The sequence below is a fragment of the Scyliorhinus torazame genome, chromosome 13 (genome assembly GCF_047496885.1).
Source record: "Scyliorhinus torazame isolate Kashiwa2021f chromosome 13, sScyTor2.1, whole genome shotgun sequence".
Classification (NCBI taxonomy): Eukaryota; Metazoa; Chordata; class Chondrichthyes; order Carcharhiniformes; family Scyliorhinidae; genus Scyliorhinus; species Scyliorhinus torazame.
The window spans coordinates 91,091,777-91,110,747 of NC_092719.1; the positions used below are offsets into that span (position 1 = coordinate 91,091,777).

The window sequence follows — 18,971 nt, forward strand, 5'->3', positions numbered from 1 at the left end:
TTGACCCACAGTTAATGATAATACATAACTTATAGCTTTAGCACCTCCGGACATATATTACAACATTCTTGTAATATAAATCAGGCCATTTGGCAAAGAACATAAAACCATAAGACATAGGAGCGGACGTAAGGCCATTCGGCCCATCGAGTCCACTCCACCATTCAATCATGGCTGATTTCAACTCCATTTACCCGCTCTCTCTCCATAGCCCTTAATTCCTTGAGAAATCAAGAATTTATCAACTTCTGTCTTAAAGACACTCAACGTCCCGGCCTCCACCGCCCTCTGTGGCAATGAATTCCACAGACCCACCACTCTCTGGCTGAAGAAATTTCTCCTCATCTCGGTTCTAAAGTGACTCCCTTTTATTCTAAGGCTGTGCCCCCGGGTCCTAGTCTCCCCTGCTAATGGAAACAACTTCCCTACATCCACCCTTTCTAAGCCATTCATTATCTTGTAAGTTGCTATTAGGTCTCCCCTCAATCTCCTAAACTCCAATGAATATAATCCCAGGATCCTCAGACGTTCATCGTTTGTTAGGCCTACCATTCCTGGGATCATCCGTGTGAATCTCCGCTGGACCCGCTCCAGCGCCAGTATGTCCTTCCTGAGGTGTGGGGCCCAAAATTGCTCACAGTATTCTAAATGGGGCCTAACTAATGCTTTATAAAGCTTCAGAAGTACATCCCTGCTTTTATATTCCAAGCCTCTTGAGATGAATGGCAACATTGCATTTGCTTTCTTAATTACGGACTCAACCTGCAAGTTTACCTTTAGAGAATCCTGTACTAGGACTCCCAAGTCCCTTTGCACTTCAGCATTATGAATTTTGTCACCGTTTAGAAAATAGTCCACGCCTCTATTCTTTTTTCCAAAGTGCAAGACCTCGCACTTGCCCACGTTGAATTTCATTAGCCATTTCTTGGACCACTCTCCTAAACTGTCTAAATCTTTCTGCAGCCTCCCCACCTCCTCCATACTACCTGCCCCTCCACCTATCTTTGTATCATCGGCAAACTTAGCCAGAATGCCCCCAGTCCCGTCATCTAGATCGTTAATATATAAAGAGAACAGCTGTGGCCCCAACACTGAACCCTGCGGGACACCACTCATCACCGGTTGCCATTCCGAAAAAGAACCTTTTATCCCAACTCTCTGCCTTCTGCCTGACAGCTAATCGTCAGTCCATGTTAGTACCTTGCCTCGAATACCATGGGCCCTTATTTTACTCAGCAGTCTCCCGTGAGGCACCTTATCAAAGGCCTTTTGGAAGTCAAGATAGATAACATCCATTGGCTCTCCTTGGTCTAACCTATTTGTTATCTCTTCAAAGAACTCTAACAGGTTTGTCAGGCACGACCTCCCCTTACTAAATCCATGCTGACTTGTCCTAATCCGACCCTGCACTTCCAAGAATTTAGAAATCTCATCCTTAACAATGGATTCTAGAATCTTGCCAACAACCGAGGTTAGGCTAATTGGCCTATAATTTTCCATCTTTTTCTTTGTTCCCTTCTTGAACAGGGGGGTTACAACAGCGATTTTCCAATCCTCTGTTACTTTCCCTGACTCCAGTGACTTTTGAAAGATCATAACCAACGCCTCCACTATTTCTTCAGCTATCTCCTTTAGAACTCTAGGATGTAGCCCATCTGGGCCCGGAGATTTATCAATTTTTAGACCTCTTAGTTTCTCTAGCACTTTCTCCTTTGTGATGGCTACCATATTCAACTCTGTCCCCTGACTCTCCGGAATTGTTGGGATATTATTCACGTCTTCTACTGTGAAGACTGACGCAAAGTACTTATTCAGTTCCTCAGCTATTTCCTTGCCTCCCATCACAAAATTACCAGCGTCATTTTGGAGCGGCCCAATGTCAACTTTTGCCTTCCGTTTGTTTTTAATGTATTTAAAGAAACTTTTACTATCATTCTTAATGTTACTGGCTAGCCTACCTTCAAATTTGATCCACTCTTTCCTTATCTCTCTCTTTGTTATCCTCTGTTTGTTTTTGTAGCCTTCCCAATCTTCTGACTTCCCACTACTCTTTGCCACATTATAGGCTTTCTCTTTTGCTTTGATGCATTCCCTAACTTCCTTTGTCAGCCATGGCTGCCTAATCCCCCCTCTGATAACCTTTCTTTTCTTTGGGATGAACCTCTGTACTGTGTCCTCAATTACTCCCAGAAACTCCTGCCATTGCTGTGCTACTGTCTTTCCCACTAGGCTCTGCTCCCAGTCGATTTTCGTCAGTTCCTCCCTCATGCCCCTGTAGTTACCTTTATTTAACTGTAACACCTTTACATCTGATTCTACCTTCTTTCTTTCAAATTGGAGATTGAATTCGACCATATTATGATCACTGCCTCCTAAGTGCGCCCTTACTTTAAGATCTTTAATCAAGTCTGGCTCATTACATAACACTAAGTCCAGAATGGCCTGTTCCCTCGTGGGCTCCATCACGAGCTGTTCCAAAAAGCCCTCCTGCAAACAATCAATGAATTCCCTTTCCTTGGGTCCACTGGCAGTATTATTTACCCAGTCCACCTGCATATTAAAGTCCCCCATGATCACTGTGACCTTGCCTTTCTGACATGCACTTTCTATTTTGTGGTGCATTTTGTGCCCCCGGTCCTGACCACTGTTAGGGAGGCCTGTACATAACTCCCATTATGGTTTTTTTGCCTTTGTGGTTCCTCAACTCTACCCACACAGACTCCACATCATCCGACCCTATGTCGTTTAGTGCTATTGATTTAATTTCATTCCTAATTAACAAGGCAACCCCACCCCCTCTGCCCACCTCTCTGTCTTTTCGATAGGTTGTGCATCCCTGGATGTTTAAATGCCAGTCCTGAACCCCCTGCAATGTCATGGAGGTCATAGAATTTACAGTGCAGAAGTGCAGTACAGTGCAATGTCTCTGTGATGCCTACCACATCATACCTGCCAGTCACAATCTGGGCCACAAGCTCATCTACCTTGTTCCGTATACTGCGCGCATTTAAATATAGCACCTTGAATTCTCTGTTGACCGTCCCTTTTTGTTTTCTTAGTGTGGTGGACCTTGGTTTACTGAGCCTTTCCATACAGTGTGTCATATTTTGTGGGATAGGGACAATCGTAACCACTCTGAGTTTTGTCTGTTCGTGTTTTTTTTTATTCCTAAGCAGCTACGCTCCCCGCTGATTACTTCACCTCTTGGTTCCCTGACTTTCCCTTCCCCCCCAATCTTTAGTTTAAAGTCCTATTGACCACCCTATTTACTCTTTTCGCCAGAACACTGGTCCCAGTGTTCAGGTGACAACATGACAAGTAGAATCCAATAAGTAAAATTTCAAGGGATCCACCCACAAACCGCATTGTGCAGAGCTATGTGATTGCTCAGGAGGCTCATTCCTACATAAATGCGTCTCTATGTAGGTATGCCTACAAACAGCCTACGTCAAAACAACATTCAAATGCCAAATGAAAAGACAATAAAACAGTAAATGCGTGAAAAGGTCTTTGTTCAATTTGTTCACGCTGACATTGGCCTTATCTTGTAAAAGGTCAGAGCTATTTGACTTCCTGTGGCAGCCATGAAGTGAGTGGTCGCACATTTGGTGGCTCCTGCTCAAGGCAGATTTTTTTGGTCTTTTCCCTGCCCAAAGGGCAAAGTACAGGACTACCTGGGGAAGGTAGTACTCCTCTGGTACGGCTGGCTCATGGATCAGCGGGCAAAGAGCGCCACAAGAAAGAAAGCACTTTTTAAAAATAAATTTAAGAGTATCCAATTGTTTTTTTTCAACTAAGGGGCAATTTAGTGTGGCCAATCCACCTGATGCACATCTTTTTCTTGTGGGGGTGAGAACCACGCAGACATGGGGAGAAAGTGCAAATTTCACACGGAAAGTGACCTGGGGTCAGGATTGAACCCGGATCCTTGGTGCCATGCGGCAGTAGTGCTAACCACTGCACCACCTTGCTGCCCAAGAAAGAAAGTGCTGTTGGAGCGCCACAGGGAAAGGTGGTGAAGGGCAAGGCACTGCCCAGTGATTGACGGAACAATGCGTGGAGTTCCTGAATGATACGTTTCTCGGCACCAGAGGAAAGAGTCCCTGGCCAAGGTGGTGAAACCGCTGAGAAGATGTTGCCAAGGTGGTGGAACCGCTGAGATCTTGAATTGAGCGAGTTGAGCAGAGGCTGGAGCTCCAGGGCCTGGCAATCCAAAAGTGGAGGAGGCAGTGGGGGAACACGAGGAGCAGTTGGCCTCCATGCGGAGATGGAAGTGATGCGGAAGAGCCAGAAAAAGCTGAGGGAGGTGGTGGAAGATTTGGAGAATCTCTCCAGAAGGCAAAATCTTAGGATTGTCGGGATGCCTGAAGGCATAGAAGGTGCAGAGGCCGCAGGCATCTGTGGCACAGATGCTGGACAAATTGCTGGGGGAGACCACCTTTGATCAACCCCTGGAGGTGGACAGGGCGCAGAGAATGCCGCAGGCAAGTAAGCGATGGTGGCATGGTCGCACTTTGTGGACAAGGAGAAGATCCTTCGATGGGCGAGGCAGACCAGAAAATGTACCTGGGAAGGGAACGAGCTGCAGTGTAACAGGACTTGAGTGCGGAGCTGGCGAACAGGAGGGCAGGGTTTAACAGGATTAAAGCACTCCTCTTCAAAAAGGGGGTGAGGTTTGTGGTTATTGGGCCTGCCTGTGGGTGACTTTCCTGAAGCGAGTGTTTTATTTTGACACACCAGAGGAGGCAATTTAATTTATTAGGGACAATGAATTTGGAGCAGTGCGAGGACATTGAACTTGAGGAATTTTGTGTGATCTTTAAAGTGTTTAGTGGTGGGTTTTCAAGGGCAGATTTTGACGGGAGATCAACGATGGCGAGTGTGCCTTTTGTTACCATTTAGGGGTCGACAGTTGGGTTGGCTGGAGGGTGGGGGGACTGGAGGGAGGATAGTTGGTGGCCTTGGGCAGGGGCCATCATGCGAGCTAACGGCAGTGAAGTGGGGGAGTAGCCAGAAAGAAGGCGTGGGGAGGGGGAGGGAGAGGGAGTTGTTTTTTTATTTGAGGGCAGGGGGTGGTGGGAGGGCTGCTGACATGGGTGTGGCATAGTTTGGAAGAGATCGATGTTGGTGGACATCTGAAGGTGGGCCCGGAGGGGCGCTTGACATAGACCGACTCAAAAAGGAGTATGACTGATTGGCAGGGGAAGGGGGATGAGAGCCTCCCTGACCAGGCTGGTCATGTGGAACGTGAGGGGGTTGAATGGGCCTGTTAAAACAGTTGCGTGTTCACGCATCTGATGAGTTTGAAGGCGGACGTGGCTTTTTTGCAGGAGACGCACCTGAAGACCAGGTAAGGTTGAGAAAGGGATGGGAGCGGCAGGTGTATAATCCGGAGCTCGTTATGAAGACGAGGAGGGTGGTAGTTTGATTTGACAGCTTTGACAAAGGGCTCGAAACGTTAGCTCTTTTCTCTCCCGACAGAAGCTGCCAGACCGCTGAGATTTTCCAGCATTTTCTTTGGTTTCAGATTCCAGCATCCGCAGTAATTTGCATTTATATAGGGGGATGGCAGTGTTGTTAATAAGCGGGTGGCATTCGAGGTAGAGAGTATTGTGGCCTGTCCGGGTGGGGAAGGAGAGAGAGAGAGAGAGAGAGAGATATGTGATGGTTAATGGAAAGTTGGAGGGGTTGCTGGTGGTTCTGGCAAACATCTATGCCCCAAAATGGGATGATGTGGATTATATGAGGCGGGTGTTCGGGAGGATTCCTGACTTGAACTCACATCGGTTGATGGGGGAGGCATTTTAATACGGTCATAGATTTGAGCTTGAACTGGTCGAATCCCAAGGGCGGCACGGTAGCACAGTGGTTAGCACAGTTGCTCCACAGCTCCACGGTCCCAGGTTCGATTCTTGGCTTGGGTCACTGCCTGTGCGGAGTCTCTATGTTCTCCCCGTCTGCGTGGGTTTCCTCCGGGTGCTCCGGTTTCCTCCCACAGTCTAAAGATGTGCAGGTTGTGTGCATTGGCCAAGCTAAATTGCCCTTAGTGTCCAAAAAGGTCAGCTGGGGTTACGGGGTTAGGGTGGACGTATGGGCTTTCCACGGGCTGGTACAGACTCAATGGCCGAATGGCCTCCTTCTGCACTGTAAGTTCAATGACGTCGTCGAGGGTGTTGGCAGTGGCGAAGGAGCGGAGGCCGTTTATAGTGCGAATTTGGTTTGGGGGGGGAGGCGGGAGGAGAACAACGGAGAAACTAACATCAGAGGGTAAATTGTGACAGATGTAGATGTGGGGGAGAAAAGAAAGATGGATAAGATGGGGAGGAGGTTAAATATATATAAATAAATTTTGTTTATATGTATTGAAGAAGGATTTCTACCCCACTTCGAACCATTTGTTTTCATCCCATTTCATTTTAACTGTCTTTTACCATTTATTTCTTTCTCGTCTTTCTTTATATATATTTAACGCCCCCCCCCCCCCCCATCTTATCCACCTTTCCTTACCCTTTCTCCCCTTTGATTCCCCCTTCCACTCCCACCACATCAACATCTGTCACATTACCCTCTGATGTTAGTTTCTCTGCTGTTCGGCCTTTCACACCTTTTGTTCTCTCTGGGGACTGCCCTTAGCACTCTTTCCCCGTGATTTCTGTGGCTATTAGCACCTCGTTCCCCTGGGTTTCTGTGGCTATGACTCATCTTTCATTCTTACTCCACAGTATAAATATTTCCCACTTTCTCGGTCTTATAACTTTGACAAAGCTGGACTCGAAACGTTAGCTTTTTTCTCTCCCGACAGATGCTGCCATACCAGCTGAGATTTTCCAGCATTTTCTCTTTGGTTTCAGATTCCAGCATCGGCAGTAATTTGCTTTTATTAATGAGTCGAGTGAAACTTTACTGAACTGCTGCTGAAGAAGGGTTTTTTTCTAATAACTATGCACAGTACTTCAGTTGTGGTCCCACCAAGGAAGGTCCTGTACAGCTGAACTGAAACTACCTTTATATTCCATTCTTCTTGCAATACATGCCAACATTCAATTTGCCTTCCTAATCACCTGCTGTAATCTAATTTTGAGATTCATATACCTGGACACCCAGTTCTCTCTGTATAACATTGTTCTACAATCTTTCTCAATTTAAATAATATATTGCTTTTTTATGAAATGAAATGAAAATCGCTTATTGTCACAAGTAGGCTTCAAATGAAGTTACTGTGAAAAACCCCTAGTCGCCAGTGGGCTAGACAGCTGGATTGTAATGCAGAACAAGGTCAGCAGCGCGGGTTCAATTCCCATACAGGCTTACCCGAACAGGCGCCGGAATTTGGCGACTATGGGCTTTTCACAGTAACGTCATACTTGTGACAGTAAAAGATTATTATTTTTACCCACATTATATACTCTTATCTTTCAAATCTTTGCTGGCTAACTTAACCTGTCTTTGCAGACTGTCTACCTCCTCTTGGCAACTTACTTTCCTCCCTATCTTGGTGTCATTGGAAAATTTAGCTATCATACATTTGGTTCTTCATGCAAGTATAGACTGGAAATAGTTGGGGATCCAGCATTAATCCCTGTGGCACTCCATTATTTACAGTTTGCCAATCTGAAATATACTCATTTACGCCCATTCTCTGCTTCCTGTTATCCATAACGTTACCCCTATCACATGTGCTGCTAGCTTGTACCTTTGACTTGGCACCTTATCAATTGTCTTTTGGAAATCCAAGTGTACCACATCTAGTGGTTCCCCTCTATCCACTTTGAATGTTACTTTGCCCACAGAATCTAACAAGTAAGGTAAATATGATTCCTTTTTCATAAAGCCATGTTCGCATTGTGAGATTTTCTCCATAACCTTCTATAATAATAAATGCTTATTAGAACATAGAATAATACAGTGCAGTACAGGCCCTTCGGCCCACGATGTTGCACCGAAACAAAAGCCATCTAACCTACACTATACCATTATCATCCATATGTTTATCCAATAAACTTTTAAATGCCCTCAATGTTGGCGAGTTCACTACTGTAGCAGGTAGGGCATTCCACGGCCTCACTACTCTTTGCGTAAAGAACCTACCTCTGACCTCTGTCCTATATCTATTACCCCTCAGTTTAAGGCTATGTCCCCTCGTGCTAGCCATTTCCATCCGCGGGAGAAGGCTCTCACTGTCCACCCTATCTAACCCTCTGATCATTTTGTATGCCTCTATTAAGTCTCCACTTAACCTTCTTCTCTCCAACGAAAGCAACCTCAAGTCCATCAGCCTTTCCTCATAAGATTTTCCCTCCATACCAGGCAACATCCTGGTAAATCTCCTCTGCACCCGCTCCAAAGCCTCCACGACCTTCCTATAATGCGGTGACCAAAACTGTACGCAATACTCCAAATGCGGCCGTACCAGAGTTCTGTACAGCTGCAACATGACCTCCTGACTCCGGAACTCAATCCCTCTACCAATAAAGGCCAACACTCCATAGGCCTTCTTCACCACCCTATCAACCTGGTGGCAACTTTCAGGGATCTATGTACATGGACACCTAGATCCCTCTGCTCATCCACACTTTCAAGAACTTTTCCATTAGCCAAATATTCCACATTCCTGTTATTCCTTCCAAAGTGAATCACCTCACACTTCTCTACATTAAACTCCATTTGCCACCTCTCAGCCCAGCACTGCAGCTTATCTATATCCCTCTGTAACCTGCTACTTCCTTCCACACTATCGACAACACCACCGACTTTAGTATCGTCTGCAAATTTACTCACCCACCCTTCTGCGCCTTCCTCTAGGTAATTGATAAAAATGACAAACAGCAACGGCCCCAGAACAGATCCTTGTGGTACTCCACTTGTGACAGAACTCCATTCTGAACATTTCCCATCAACCACCACCCTCTGTCTTCTTTCAGCTAGCCAATTTCTGATCCACATCTCTAAATCACCCTCAATCCCCAGCCTCCGTATTTTCTGCAATTGCCGACCGTGGGGAACCTTATCAAACGCTTTGCTGAAATCCATATACACCACATCAACTGCTCTACCCTCGTCTACCTGTTCAGTCACCTTCTCAAAGAACTCGATAAGGTTTGTGAGGCATGACCTACCCTTCACAAAGCCATGCTGACTATCCCTGATCATATTATTCCTATCTAGATGATTATAAATCTTGTCTCTTATAATCCCCTCCAAGACTTTACCCACTACAGACGTGAGGCTCACCGGTCTATAGTTGCCGGGGTTGTCTCTGCTCCCCTTTTTGAACAAAGGGACTACATTTGCTATCCTCCAGCCCTCTGGCACTATTCCTGTAGCCAATGATGACATAAAAATCAACGCCAATGGTCCAGCAATCTCTTCCCTGGCCTCCCAGAGAATCCTAGGATAAATCCCATCAGGTCCCGGGGACTTATCTATTTTCAGCCTGTCCAGAATTGCCAACACCTCTTCCCTACGTACCTCAATGCCATCTAATCTATTTACCTGGAGCTCAGCATTCTCCTCCACAACATTATCTTTTTCCTGAGTGAATACTGACGAAAAATATTCATTTAGTATCTCGCCTATCTCTTCAGACTCTACACACAACTTCCCATCCCTGTCCTTGACTGGTCCTACTCTTTCCCTAGTCATTCGCTTATTACTGACATACCTATAGAAAGCTTTTGGGTTTTCCTTGATCCTTCCTGCCAAATACTTCTCATGTCCCCTCCTTGCTCGTCTTAGCTCTCTCTTTAGATCCTTCCTCGCTACCTTGTAACTATCCATCGCCCCAACTGAAACTTCACACCTCATCTTCACATAGGCCTCCTTCTTCCTCTTAACAAGAGATTCCACTTCTTTGGTAAACCACGGTTCCCTCGCTCGGCACCTTCCTCCCTGCTTGACCGGTACATACTTATCAAGAACACGCAGTAGCTGATCCTTGAACAAGCTCCACTTATCCAGTGTGGCCAACACTTGCAGCCTACGTCTCCACCTTATCCCCCCCAAGTCACGTCTAATGGCATCATAATTTCCCTTCCCCCAGCTATAACTCTTGCCCTGCGGTGTATACTTATCCCTTTCCATCCTTAACGTAAACGTCACCGAATTGTGGTCACTGTCCCCAAAGTGCTCACCTACCTCCAAATCCAACACCTGGCCTGGTTCATTACCCAAAACCAAATCCAATGTGGCCTCGCCTCTTGTTGGCCTGTCAACAAACTGTGTCAGGAAACCCTCCTGCACACACTGTACAAAGAACGACCCATCTAATGTACTCGAACTATATATTTTCCAGTCAATATTTGGAAAGTTAAAGTCTCCCATAATAACTACCCTGTTACTTTCGCTCTTATCCAGAATCATCTTCGCCATCCTTTCCTCGACATCCCTAGAACTATTAGGAGGCCTATAAAAAACTCCCAACAGGGTGACCTCTCCTTTCCTGTTTCTAACCTCAGCCCATACTACCTCGGAAGATGAGTCCCCATCTAGCATCCTCTCCGCCACCGTAATACTGCTCTTGACTAGCAGCGCCACACCTCCCCCTCTTTTGCCTCCTTCTCTGAGCTTACTAAAACACCTAAACCCCGGAACCTGCAACATCCATTCCTGTCCCTGCTCTATCCATGTCTCCGAAATGGCCACAACATCGAAGTCCCAGGTACCAACCCATGCTGCCAGTTCCCCTACCTTATTTCGTATACTCCTGGCATTGAAGTAGACACACTTCAAACCACCTACCTGAACACTGGCCCCCTCCTGCGACGTCAAATCTGAGCTCCTGACCTCTATACTCTCATTCTCCCTTACCCTAAAACTACAATCCAGGTTCCCATGCCCCTGCTGCATTAGTTTAAACCCCCCCAAAGAGCACTAACAAATCTCCCCCCCAGGATATTTGTGCCCCGCAGGTTCAGATGTAGACCATCCTGTCTGTGGAGGTCCCACCTTCCCCAGAAAGAGCCCCAGTTATCCAGAAATCTGAATCCCTCCCGCCTGCACCATCCCTGTAGCCACGTGTTTAATTGCTCTCTCTCCCTATTCCTCATCTCACTATCACATGGCACGGGCAACAACCCAGAGATAACAACTCTGTTTGTTCTAGTTCTGAGCTTCCATCCTAGCTCCCTGAAAGCCTGCCTGACATCCTTATCCCCTTTCCTACCTATGTCGTTAGTGCCAATGTGGACCACGACTTGGGGCTGCTCCCCCTCCCCCTTAAGGACCCGGAAAACACGATCCGAGACATCACGTACCCTTGCACCTGGGAGGCAACATACCAAACGTGAGTCTCTCACGCTCCCACAAAATCTCCTATCTGTGCCCCTGACTATAGAGTCCCCAATTACTAATGCTCTGCTCCTCTCCCCCCCTTCCCTTCTGAGCAACAGGGACAGACTCCGTGTAAGAGGCCCGTACCCCATGGCTTACCCCTGGTAAGTCGTCCCCCCCACAAGTATCCAAAGCGGTATACTTGTTTCTCAGGGGAACGACCGCAGAGGATCCCTGCACTGACTGCTTTTTCCCAGTCCCTCTTACAGTTACCCATCTATCTCCAATCTTTGGTGTAACTAATTCCCTGAAGCTGCTATCTATGACCCCCTCTGCCTCCCGAATGATCCGAAGTTCTTTCAACTCCAGCTCCAGTTCCCTAACTCGGTCTTGGAGGAGCTGGAGATGGCAGCACTTCCTGCAGGTAAAATCAGCAGGGACACTAACGGCATCCCTCACCTCAAACATCCTGCAGGAGGAACATTGCACTCCCTTCCCTGCCATTCCTCTAACTTTCTACCAAGATCTGACTAACAACTAATTTAAATTTTTTTATATTAAAAAAATATTAATAACAATAAATATTATTGTCACAAGTAGGCTTCAATGAAGTTACTGTGAAAAGCCCCTTTTGCCACATTCTGGTGCCCGTTCGGGGAGGCCGGTAAGGGAATTGAACCCGCACTGCAAGTGTTCTGCATTACAAGCCAGCTGTTTAGCCCACTGTGCTAAACCAGCCCCATTATTGTCTCAATCATGTATTCTAGTATTTTCCCTATGGCGGATGTTAGGCTAACAGACCTATAGTTTCCTGCATTCTGCCTCCCCCTTTCTTGAAGTGTTACATTAGCTATTTTTCAATCCACTGCGACCATTCCAGAATCCAAGGAAGATTATTTTGGAAGATTATAACCAATGCACCTACTAACTATGCCACCTCTTCTTTTAAGACCCTAGGATGTAGGACTGAGGACTCGTCAGTATTCTCTAAGTGTTTTCTAGCACCTTTTCCCTGGTGATGGTGATTGTTCAATTCATCCGTCCCTATCACCTCTTGATTATTTAGTATCTTTGGGAAGATTGCCAAGTTTTATACAGTGAAGACAGACACAAAATAATTGTTCGACACTTCCACTATTTGTTTTCCATGACTGATTCCCCAGACTCACTCTCTAGATGACCAATTTATTATTTTTCTGTTTAAAAACTTGTAGAAACTCTTACTGTCTGTTTTTACCTCATTGGCTAGCTTTCTTTCTACTCTCTTTTTTCTGCCTCTTATCTTTTTAGTTATTCTTTGAACAGATTTTAAAAACCAGCAATCCTCTGACCTACCACTAATATTTGCAGATTTGTACAGTATTTCTTTCCTGGCGACCTACTGCTCCCCGAACCTAGAATACCTGACCATGAAGTGCCGCCATACTATCTTCCACATGAGTTCACTTCAGCCATTATCACAGCAGTCTACATCCCACCCTAGGCAGGAGTGAAGGCGGTGCTGGACGAACTGTACACAGTTATAAACAACAACAAAGCAGAACACCCGGAGGCCTTGTTAATCGTGGCTGGGGACTTCAACAAGGTCAACCTCAAGAGTGTACTACCAAAATTCCTGTCCCACCAGGGGCGACAACACTCTTGACCACTGCTACTCAAAATTCAAAGGCGCCTACCGTTCCATGCCCCGACCACACTTTGGAAAATCAGACCATAAGACAGTGCTCCTTCTCCCGGCATACAAGCAGAAACTAAAGCGAGAGAATCCAGCTAAGAAGGTCATGTAGTGCTGGTCCGAGGAAACAGAAGAGCTCCTATATGACTGCTTGGAGACAGTGGACTGGTCCATATTTAAGAACTCAGCAACCAACTTAAATAAGTATGCCACCACTGTCACAGGCTTCATCAACAAATGTGTGGGCGACTGCATGCCAAAGAAAGCAGTATGTACTGGAAACCATGGCTCAATCGCGAGATTTTTTTTTGAACAAACAATTTTATTGAGGTATTTTAGGCATATAGAAAAAGTGATATTGTACAGTACAAAAAAAAGTCAAGACACAGATTAAACATAGTGCAAACCACGGCTCTGTTCACGCAAGGACCTGCCTCAATATCCCCTCACTCTATTCTACCCTAGCCCCCCTCCCCTCCCCCTCCCCCTCCCCCCCCACCCGACACTTACTCCTCTGCGAAGAAGTTAATAAATGGATCCCACCTTTGGGCGAACCCTAGTAGCGAACCTCTCAAGGCGAACTTGACTTTCTCTAGGCCAAGAAAGCTCGCCATGTCTGATAGCCATACCTCAGCCCTCGGGGCCTTTGAGTCCCTCCATGCTAACAGTATTCGTCGCCGGGCTACCAGGGAAGCAAAGTCCAGAACGTCGGCCTCATTCTCTTCCTGGACTCCCGGGTCCTCCGAAACCCCAAAGATTGCCACCTCAGGGCTTATTACCACCCCAGTTTTCAATACCCGGGACATGACATCTGCGAATCCCTGCCAATACCTCCCGAGTTTAGGGCATGACCAGAACATGTGTACATGGTTAGTCGGCCCTCCGGCGCATCTAGCACACTTGTCCTCCAGCCCGAAGAATTTGCTCATCCGGGCCACCGTCATGTGGGCCCGGTGCACGACCTTAAACTGGATCAGGTTGAGCCTGGCGCATGTTGCGGTTGTGTTTACTCTGCTCAGGGCTTCTGCCCAGACACCGTCCTCCATCTCCATCTCCATCCCACCCCCCGAGCTCCTCTTCCCACTTAAGCTTCAAGTCCTCGATCTGCGTATCCTCAGCTCCCATTAGCTCCTTGTAGACATAAGACATAGGAACGGAAGTAAGGCCGTTCGGCCCATTGAGTCCACTCCACCATTTAATCATAGCCGATTTCAACTCCATTTACCCGCTCTCTCTCCATAGCCCTTAATTTGAGACTCTGACATCTGAGACTCTACCCTCTCCCACCTCTCCCCTAGAAACTACCCTGTCCTGCCTCCCCTTTGGCGGGAGATGTGGGAAGGACGGCACCAGTCTGCGTACAAAATCCCGCACCTGTAAGTATCTAAAGTCGTTCCCTCTCGCCAGCCCAAACTTCTCCTCCAGCGCTTTCATGCTCGGAAAGCTCCCTTCCAGGAACAGATCCCCCATCCTCACAAACCTCGCCCTCCTCTACAGTCGATACCCCCCCGTCCATGTTTCCCGGGGCAAATCGGTGGTTGCCGCAGATTGGGGTCCACACCTATGCTCTTCCACTGCCTCCTCCACTGGCCCCAGATCCGAAGAGCCACCACCACTATCGGGCTGGTGGAGTACCGTGCCGGCGGAAGCAGCAGAGGCGCCGTGACCAGGGCTGCTAAGCTAGTGCCCCTGCACAAAGCAGCCTCCATCCGCTCCTAAACCTACCCCGCACCCACCATCCATTTCCTTATCATCGCTATGTTGGCCTCCCAGTAATAGAACATAGAACATAGAACGATACAGCGCAGTACAGGCCCTTCGGCCCACGATGTTGCACTAAAACAAAAGCCATCTAACCTACACTATGCCATTATCATCCATATGTTTATCCAATAAACTTTTAAATGCCCTCAATGTTGGCAAGTTCACTACTGTTGCAAGTAGGGCATTCCACGGCCTCACTACTCTTTGCGTAAAGAACCTACCTCTGACCTCTGTCCTATATCTATTACCCCTCAGTTTAAAGCTATGTCCTCTCGTGCCAGCCATTTCCATCCGCGGGAGAAGGCTCTCACTGTCCACCCTATCTAACCCCCTGATCATTTTGTATGCCTCTATTAAGTCTCCTCTTAACCTTCTTCTCTCCAACAAAAACAACCTCAAGTCCATCAGCCTTTCCTCATAAGATTTTCCCTCCATACCAGGCAACATCCTGGTAAATCTTCTCTGCACCCGCTCCAAAGCCTCCACGTCCTTTCGATAATGCGGTGACCAGAACTGTACGCAATACTCCAAATAGTTGCACCAGCCCCCCTTCTCCTCTGTTCCTTTCAAGCATCACCCGCTTCACCCGTGGAGGCTTCCCTGCCCATACAAATCCCAGAATAATTTTATTCAGCCTATCGCGAGATTTACTCCCTACTGAAGGACAGGTCTGAGGCATTCAAATCAGATGACCCTGACCTACCCAGGTACGACCTCTGCAAAGTCATCCGGGATGCCAACAGAGAATATCAGACCAAGCTGGAGTCACAGACTAGCGTTACAGACTCTCAGCAGTTGTAGCAAGGCCTAAACAACAAGCGGGCTACAAAGCAAAGCTGAGCAGTATCTCCTGCAGCAGCGCACACCTCTCCGATGAACTCAATGCACTCTATGCTCGGTTCGAGCAAGAAACCAACGATCCTCTGTCGAGCACCCCAGCATGAATTCTGTTCTTGCCCCATGAATGATACCCTCTTTCCAGCATTACAATGCTTTCCCTAATCAGCATTACCGCCCATCTCCCCTTTTTCCTTTCTTCGCTTTTCTGAACAGCTGACATGCTTGAATATCAAGTGCCCAGTACTCAAGTTTAAAGCATCACTTCAGTTATTGCCAATGCACCATGTTCATACATAGCAATTTATGCTTGTACTTCACAAACCTGATACATGACATTTTGTTACATGCATTCTAAATTTGTCTTTGTTTTCTTCATAGTCCTAGTCTGCTCCTATCAAATATGGCACTCCCCCTTTCTCAACTACTATCCAACATACTCCCTTCATTCACCTTATTCCTCTCCCATCGCCCTGCAAGTTTAGTTTAAACCCTCCCAATCATTCTCATGAACCTCCCTGTGAGGACAATAGCCCCCGTCCTCGAACATATAGATTATAGAAACTCTACAATGCAGGCCATTCAGCTTTTTGGTTCTGCACTGGCCCTCCAAAAGTACATCCTAACCTCAGTCTACTTCCCTGCCCTATCCCCACAACCCTGTAACCTCACCTAACCTTTGGGCACTAAGGGGCAATTTAGCATGGCCAATCCATCGACCTGCACATCTTTGGACTATGGGAGGAAACTAAGGCACCCGGAGGAAACCCACAGACACGGGAAGAACATGCAAACTCCACATAATCACCCAAGGCCAGAATTGAACCTGGGTCCCTGGTGCTGTGAGGCAGCAGTGTTAACCACTGTGCCAACTGTTTAGGTGCACCTGTTTAGGTCTTTTGAATAGGCGCCTCCTGCAGAAAAAACAGTCACGATATTTCAAGAATCTGAAGATTTCCCTCCTGCCCTATGCTTCTGCCACACAGTAATCCTCCCTATCTTTAGATTTCTACTTTGATTAGCTTGTGGCACTGGGAGTAATCCAAACATTACTACCTTGGAGGTTTTATTCTTGAGGTGCCTACCTAACACCTGAAAATCTAACCACAGGAGGTCAATACGGGCTCTCTTATGTTATACTACAACATCTGCTCCCGCCCTTCCCTCTGCAGCATATTCTGCACCCTCCCGGTGAGGATGCAAATGTACACATTTCAAATAGAAGAGCATAACTAACCTCCTTCTCCATAGAAGAGAAGCCCATTGTAAAATTTTGTTTCAGCCTGAAAGATACAAAAATACTTTAAAAATATCAGATATAAAATATTTTGCCAGAACATATATCTCTGCATGAAACAGTAACGCAACACGGTAATTTTACCATTACTTTAAACAATGCTGCGCAATGAAAGGAAACAAAATGTGTTAAGTTCTCTTACCTCATATTTCAATTTCTTTACTTCACAGCATAGAGCAGCATAAACCGTAATCACTTTATTCAGGACCTACAAAAGATTATATCCATTTAATCAGCAACCATTCAAATCATAACTACTACCCACATGCAGCAACTAGCTCAAAATATTAGGTTTTTATATTTACCCCTTTTAATACTAAATATTTAAATTGGGAGTCATCCAACATAAAAACACAACTGTCACTTCAACTTGATTTTGTGTAGAAACTTTCCAGAGATATCCTTTGTACAAATGTAATGATCAAAGTCACATTAGCTGAGCTCTTTAAAACACACAAACTTCAATTGGTTTGCATGTTTCAGCCAGAAACACACATGCTGAATGTTTATTAACAGCTGCTCTAGAAGTCATTGCCATGTCTCAATACTAATATTAGAAATATTACCTTTTTATCAAATAACTATGTAAAACAAGCAGAGGCCCCTTTATTGCAAAAGTCCTTATTTTAAATCCCCCCATGTCGTTTCAATCACTTTTCTTCCTTCATATCCTCCCCTCCTGCAACTGTACGCAGTCTCCCCCCTTCGCCATCTGCATCCTGCCCCAAGTCTACACTGTGCCATGCCCACCCGCACCACCCCTCTCCCCACCCACCTCTCTTCCCCACCCAACCCTGCACCACCTTGCCCCCGCACGACCCTCTGCCCCCACGCAGTGCCTCTCTTCCTTCTCTCCATCCTGTGTGGTCTCCTCCCACCTGTGTCAACTCTGCCCTCCCTCCATTCCCTGATGCTGCCCCCCACACCACATTTCCCTCCTTCCCATGCCCTCGCAACCCCTTCCATGCTGCCCCTCTTCCCATGATGTACACCTCCTAACCACCCCCCCAATGTCAACCCCATGCCATTTCCCCCCCCCCCATTCCATACCATTCCCCTTCTTAATACCCCTTGTTTTCAGGAATCCATTAAGCAAGGACATACAGGAGCCAGTATACAGGAGAGCAGAGGGGACAGTCAGGGACCTGAGCCCAGTAACAAAGGCCAAAACATACGTACTCAGCTTCTACTAGACTAACATTAATTAGCATTCTGAGCTCCCCGTAGCCATGTCATTTGATTCTTTATGTCTGTGAGGTTCACTCTTCAGCTTTCCCAAAGATGTGAATCAAATCACCGAGGCTGGATAGTAGGCCAGAGCCAATGGCAGAAACCATGGCATGTACGCCAAGCAGCATCTTCCAACTCGAACCACCCACCAAAAATGCAAACAGATAATAAAGTCTTCTGGATTTATGTGATAGTTTAGAAATATAACTAATGTAATCATATTTAATGCTGTAACTGACCAGTTTAGAGACTGGTGTCAACTTACTCTGTTTTCAGTTTTAATAAGTTCCAGTAATGAGGATTGTTCATACGGCAAAAGCTAAACAAAAGAAAAACATTTTTAAAAATTGTTTAACCAGAAGAGTCAACTTGTTTATTCTATGTGACCATGATATAGATAACTGAACCATGCTGTAATACTCATTGAACAACACTAACATCCTACTTTCCTCTTGGATACTTTCCCCTTCCCGTCAAGGCAGCAATTTCTCTGCTGGGATACTTTGACATGGTGTCAGTCACCCAATGCTCCCTCAACTAGTTGCAGTTATATCCATGCAGGCATTGACAGCATTCAGCTGCAAAGATCACAAGAACACCTACCTGGGCCCTTGCCTATTACAGTGGTTGTGACGAATGTGATATAAAATAGTTACTTTAGAGATATTAGTTACTGTAATGTAGAGATAGGCCAGTCTCATTCTGGTGAGTTCACAGACAAAGGATTTCAGACCGCATGGCAAAGCAAGGAGGAGGTCTGTCCACCAAAGGAGGAGAAAAGGATGCTGGGTAATAGGGGCCAGAGGAAGGGATTGGAAGTGAGCCAATTAGAGTGTATGGATAGGTCAGGAGGGGTATAGGATTTAGTTGTTAGCCAGATCTTGGTAGAACGTTAGAGGA

The 18,971-nt window shown here is 46.4% G+C and overlaps 1 protein-coding gene across 8 annotated transcripts in view; it reads right to left on the reverse strand.

The window, feature by feature from the left end:
* washc4 (WASH complex subunit 4) overlaps positions 1 to 18,971 on the reverse strand; it is a 425,031-nt gene that overhangs the window by 340,623 nt on the left and 65,437 nt on the right. For 6 of the 8 annotated variants that reach the window (XM_072471955.1, XM_072471953.1, XM_072471954.1 and 3 more), the window contains 3 exons: positions 18,337 to 18,390; positions 16,984 to 17,049; positions 16,782 to 16,827 (listed from right to left, as the gene is read on the reverse strand). In XM_072471955.1, the coding sequence (XP_072328056.1) occupies positions 16,782 to 16,827; positions 16,984 to 17,049; positions 18,337 to 18,390 (166 nt within the window). The remainder of the gene's footprint in view (positions 1 to 16,781; positions 16,828 to 16,983; positions 17,050 to 18,336; positions 18,391 to 18,971) is intronic. The other 2 variants (XM_072471956.1, XM_072471958.1) reach the window with 1 other exon arrangement.